The 6,267-nt window shown below is 47.3% G+C and overlaps 1 protein-coding gene across 1 annotated transcript in view; it reads left to right on the top strand.

The window, feature by feature from the left end:
* Nucleotides 1-5,483, top strand: part of LOC136627219 (B-cell differentiation antigen CD72-like) — a 28,154-nt gene extending 22,671 nt beyond the window's left edge. The window contains exon 7 of the mRNA XM_066602149.1: nucleotides 5,288-5,483. Coding sequence (XP_066458246.1) covers nucleotides 5,288-5,483 — 196 coding nt within the window. The remainder of the gene's footprint in view (nucleotides 1-5,287) is intronic.
* The last annotated feature ends 784 nt before the right edge of the window (nucleotides 5,484-6,267 follow it).

Here is a 6,267-nt window from a genome sequence, read left to right on the forward strand (position 1 = left end):
ACCTGCACCGATACATTGTAACAAATGATAAATTATTACTAGGGATGACATAGGGGACACTATGACTACTGGGGTCACTACGGGGACATTATTACTACTGGGGTCACTGTGGGGGTCCGCATTACTACTGGGGCCACTGTGGGGCACACTAGTATGACGAGGGACGACATAGGGGACACCATTACTACTGAGGCCACTGCGGGGGACATTATTACTACTGAGGTCACTGCGGGGGGCATTATTACTACTGGATCCACTCTGGGGGTCAGCATTACTACTGGGGCCACTGTGGGGCACACTATTATTACTAGGGATGTCATAGGGGACACCATTACTACTGAGGCAGCATACCTTAAGCTTACGTACGGTATGTTTACATGTGATGGAAATGCTGCAGAAAGTCCACAGCAGAAATCAGCGGGAGCTCGCTGGCACACAGGAACAAAAACCCTGCGCAAATGTGTGCAGAAAATACGCTTACGCCCGTGCGAATGAGCCCTGAATATTTGCTGCATATCTTTGGTTTTTGCGCACATATTGCCTATAGAACTTACCATACAAAGGAAATTGCTTTTCAAAAAGCCCAAAGGATGTCCGAACCGGCCGGCTCAGGTCTGCCTGCAGGCTGCGCAAAATATGCAGCAACACGCATGGAACACGGACATTGGCTGCGTATTTTACACCCCACGGACTAGAGGTGTATCGCGCACCAGAATCGGACCAGCTGCTATTTATATCACACGTAAATATGTGCTTGAAACACACGTGTGACCACCCCGGAGCGAGCCGATGGGGTCATGCGCCAATGTGCAAGACGTACGCATAATACGGACTGAATACACGCCGGTGTGGTGGGAGTGCTGCAGAATGCCCACAGCAGAACGTTCTGCATCCAGCAGACAGGCGGATTCTGCACCATCGGTGGGATCTCTACCGGCCATTAGGCCAGTCCCCGCAGCTGATCTAATGCTATGTGGCGCTCCCCTGTACCACCTCCTCTGATGCTGGTCAGGTGAGGCCCCTACAGGCCGCCGGGAGCGGCGACAGCGGGAAGCCTTCGGAGGAGGTGAGGGGAGCGCCGCACAGTATGACATCAGCTGCGGGGACACGGCTGATCTCCAGTCATAATCCGCACTAATGGTACATACTTTATTGGTTTTTGGCTGCAGACGTTCTGCGCTATTTGCTGCCCGTCTTTTTGAACCGGCTGTATAATTTTTATAACCATAGGGGTAAAAATGATACATTGTGATAAGCTCCGCCCCTGACCACACCCCTCTGTCCCACTTTGACTTTGATAATCTGGTCACCTTACATAATACGCCTACCACAGGCTATGAGAGTCTAGAATGTTACATGCGTGTCCGCTGTGTACCGCGTATTCTGCACCAATATACCCCCTCACTCACATGGGTGTAACAAGGAAAGGCTGGACCACATGGCAAGAGTGTGAGTGCCGCCCCCGCGGAGCGTTCACCTGCCCCATGTAGAAGTTCAGGGAAGGAAGCACAGAGCAACAACTAACCCTTAGAAGCTGCGAGGAATCAGAATGACACTATATAAGGGGCATATAATACCACCGCCACACCATGATCACATACAACGCCACATAGTAAATGAATAATACTGCCACGCCATGATCACATACCACCGCCACATAGGGATGGAATAATACCGCCACAGCATGATCACATACCACCGCCACATAGGGATGGAATAATACCGCCACACCATGATCACACACCACCGTCACGTAGTAAAGGAATAGTACCACCACGCCATGATTACATACCACCACCACATAGATGCTTGATAAAGACCGGAGACGGTCGAAACGTCGCTGCTTGTACCGTTTATGGATTTGGAATAAAAGAACTTTGTTTTACTTCATCCTCTGGTCTGCTGCGGATCTTCTTTATTTATTTGGACTGCAATATATAAAGGTTGGTTCACCCTTATTGATCGGCTGTGCAGAAGTTCTTCCCCATGATTGGGTACTAAAAGTGGTGCTGCAGGACCTCTTCATCTATATTACCACCACATAGTGATGGAATAATACCACCACACTGTGATCACATAACACTGCCACATAGGGATGGAAGAATACCACCACACTGTGATCACATACCACTGTCACGTAGTAAAGGAATAGTACCGCCACACCACGATCACATCCCACCGCCATGTAGTAAAGAAATAATGCCACCACGCATGATCACATACCACCACATAGTGATGGAATAATACTGCTACGCCATGATCACATATCACCGTCACATAGTGATGGAATAAAACCGCAACACCATGATCACAAACCACCACATAGTGATGGAATAATACCGCCACACCATGATCACATACCACCACATAGTGATGGAATAATACTGCTACGCCATGATCACATATCACCGTCACATAGTGATGGAATAAAACCGCAACACCATGATCACAAACCACCACATAGTGATGGAATAATACCGCCACACCATGATCACATACCACCACATAGTGATGGAATAATACCGCCACGCCATGATCGCATATCACCGTCACATAGTGATGGAATAAAACCGCAACACCATGATCACAAACCACCACATAGTGATGGAATAAAACCGCAACACCATGATCACAAGCCACCACATAGTGATGGAATAGTACCGCCACACTATCACATACTACCGCCACATAGCAATGGAATAATACCGCCACGCCATGATCACATACCAGCGACACATAGGGATGGAATATTACCACCACACTGTGATTACATACCACCACCACATAGTAAAGGAATAATACCGCCACACCATGATTACATACCACAACCACACTGTGATGGAATAATACCACCACACAATGATCACACACCACTACCACATAGTGATGGAACAGTACCCCCACATAGTGATGGAAATAATACCACCACACTGTGATCAGATATTACTGGCACATAGTATAAGAAGAATACCGCCACACCATGATCATATACCACTGCCACATAGTGATCACATACCACCGCCACATAGTAAAGGAATAACACCGCCACACCGTGATCACATACTACCGCCACATAGTGATGAAATAATACCACCACACTGTGATCACATATCACTGGCACATAGTGATGGAATAATACCACCACACCGTGATCACATACTACCGCCACATAGTGATGAAATAATACCACCACACTGTGATCACATATCACTGGCACATAGTGATGGAATAATACCACCACACCGTGATCACATACCACCGTCACGTAATAAAGGAATAGTACCGCCACACCACGATCACATACCACCACCACATATTAAAGGAATAATACTGCACTGACATGATCACATACCACCGCCACATAGTGATGGAATAATACTACCACACTGTGATCACATATCACGAACACATAGCAATGGAATAATACAGCCACACCGTGATCACATACCACAGCCACATAGTGATGGAATAGTATTGCCACACCATTATCACATACCATCGCCACATAGTGATGGAATTGTACTGCCACACTGTGATTACATACCACCGCCACATAGTAAAAGAATAATCACAAAAAATGGCCGTTACTTACTGACTGAGGAGTGCATATAGATGCATCCTCCTCTCACCATGCAGGTAGCTGACTACCAAATGGAGGAGCCAATAACACCTGTGCAGGACACCGATAAAACAAACACTCACACTGCCTCCTGATAATGAGGGGGTGGCTGCTTGGTGTACACTCCCACACATAGTGGATACAGGGTGCCAGACCATTCTGATATATGTAGTTCAGCATGCAGACCAGCAACCTATTAATGACGCCAACGCAAGGAACCGGGAAGTGGTTAGTGAACTCAAGTGTCTTGCCCAACATCCAACCAATGCCTTGCATTTACTATCTATCATTCACATGCAGTGTGGCATTAAGACTCCAGGGGGAGCCCAGGGTGGCAGTACCAATGTGGTTCACTGAAATGCAGGGCAACCCGCCGAATTATCATGGCGTCATTAATAGGTTGCTGGTCTGCATGGTGAACTACAGATATCAGAATGGTCTGGCACCCTGTATCCACTATGTATGGGAGTATACACCAAGCACCCACCCTCCTCATTATCAAGAGGCAGTGTGAGCGACTGTCTCATCGGTGTCCTCACAGGTGTTATTGGCTCCCCCATTTGGTAGTCAGCTACCTGCATGGTGAGAGGAGGATGCATCTATATGCACTCCTCACCCAGTAAGTAACGGCCATTTTCTGTGATTGTTTTTAATTTTTTATTTCCCCTTCTGTGATGTATAGTAAAAGAATACTACCGCGACACCATGATCATATACCACTGCCACAAAGCGATGGAATAATACCGCCTAATAGTGATCACATACCACTGCCATATAGTAAAGGAATAATACCGCCACACCATTATCACATACCACCGCCACATCGTGATCACATACCACCGCCATATAGTGATGGAATAATACCACCACACTGTGATCACATATCACTGGCACATAGTGATAGGATAAAACTGCCACACCGTGATCACATGCCACCACCACATAGTAAAGGAATAATACTGCCCTGCCATGATCACATACCACCGCCCATAGTGATGAAATAATACCGCCACAGCATGATCACATACCACCGCAACATAGTGATGGAATAATACCACCACACCGTGATCATATACCACCGCAACATAGTGATGGAATAATACACCATGATCACATATCACCAACACAGAGTGATGTAATAATACTACCACACTGTGATCACATATCACCAACACAGAGTGATGGAATAATACCACCATGCCATGATCACATACCACCGCCACATAGTGAAGGGAAAATACCGCCACACTGTGATCACATACCCGCCATGTAGTAAAGGAATAATACCACCACACTGTCATCACATACCACCACCACATAGTTATGGAATAATACCACTACACCATGATCACATACCACAGCTACATAGTAAAGGAATAATACCGCCACACCACGATCACATACCATCACATAGTGATGGAATAATACCGCCACACCGCGATCACATATCACCAACACAGAGTGATGGAATAATACCGCCACAGCGTGATCATATAGCACTACCGGATAGTGATGGAATAATACCGCCATGCGATGATCACATACCACTGCCACATAGTGATGGAATAATACCGCCATACTATTACTAGGTTACAAGGTTATCAGTAATGCTGATAAAATAACTGCCCCCTGTGATCCTCTGACGTCTTCCCTCTTTGTCTCTTACAGGCGGGAGTCATTTTTGTGCTGGATGATCAGCGAGGGGAGCTTCCGCCAGGACTACTGTCAGCGGTCTGAACAACGCTTTATCTGTGAGAAGAACCTCGTGGTGCCGTCTCTGGAGAAGCCATACAGTTATACAGATTATTATAATTACTTCAGCTTCAGCCTGTGGGACATGAACTATAAATGTAAAATCGTTTAGTGATGAAACCGCTGTCATGTGACCCGGGGCCGGCGCTGCGGACTGTATACCGCCCACCGTGTCTGTAGAGACCCTCCTGTGTTACCGCTCTGTCCGCGTCTATTACATGAAGACAGCGGGTAGTAAACTAAACTGAATCACCCGTAGGAATCAGCGGGAGCTCGCTGGCACACAGGAACAAAAACCCTGCGCAAATGTGTGCAGAAAATACGCCTACGCCCGTGTGAATGAGCCCTGAATATTTGCTGCATATCTTTGGTTTTTGCGCACAGATTCCCTATATAACTTAACATACAAAGGAAATTATTTTTCAAAAAGCCCAAAGGATGTCCGAACCGCCCGGCTCAGGTCTGCCTGCAAGCTGCGCAAAATATGCAGCAACACGCATGGAACACGGACATTGGCTGCGTATTTTACACCCCACGGACTAGAGGTGTATCACGCACCAGAATCGGACCAGCTGCTATTTATATCACACTCGTAAAACATGTAAAACGCACGTCTGAACACCCCGGAGCGAGTAGGTGGGTCATGCGCCAATGTGCAAAACGTACGCATAATACAGACTGCGAATACGGTGTAAGTGATGAACATGGAGACATACAGAGACCTTCAGATATCAGTCACCTGCAGCCACCACCAGGGGGAGCCAAAGAGCTGTCCACCTGTCACTGCTGCTGCAGCCTGGAAGCATGACCTCACACGGAGACCAAGAGCTGCGGCAGCGCTGGACACAGCGGGGGCCCTGGAGAGGGGAGTAGGTGGCTACAAGTCAGACAACCCC

The sequence above is a fragment of the Eleutherodactylus coqui genome, chromosome 5 (assembly GCF_035609145.1).
Source record: "Eleutherodactylus coqui strain aEleCoq1 chromosome 5, aEleCoq1.hap1, whole genome shotgun sequence".
Lineage (NCBI taxonomy): Eukaryota > Metazoa > Chordata > Amphibia > Anura > Eleutherodactylidae > Eleutherodactylus > Eleutherodactylus coqui.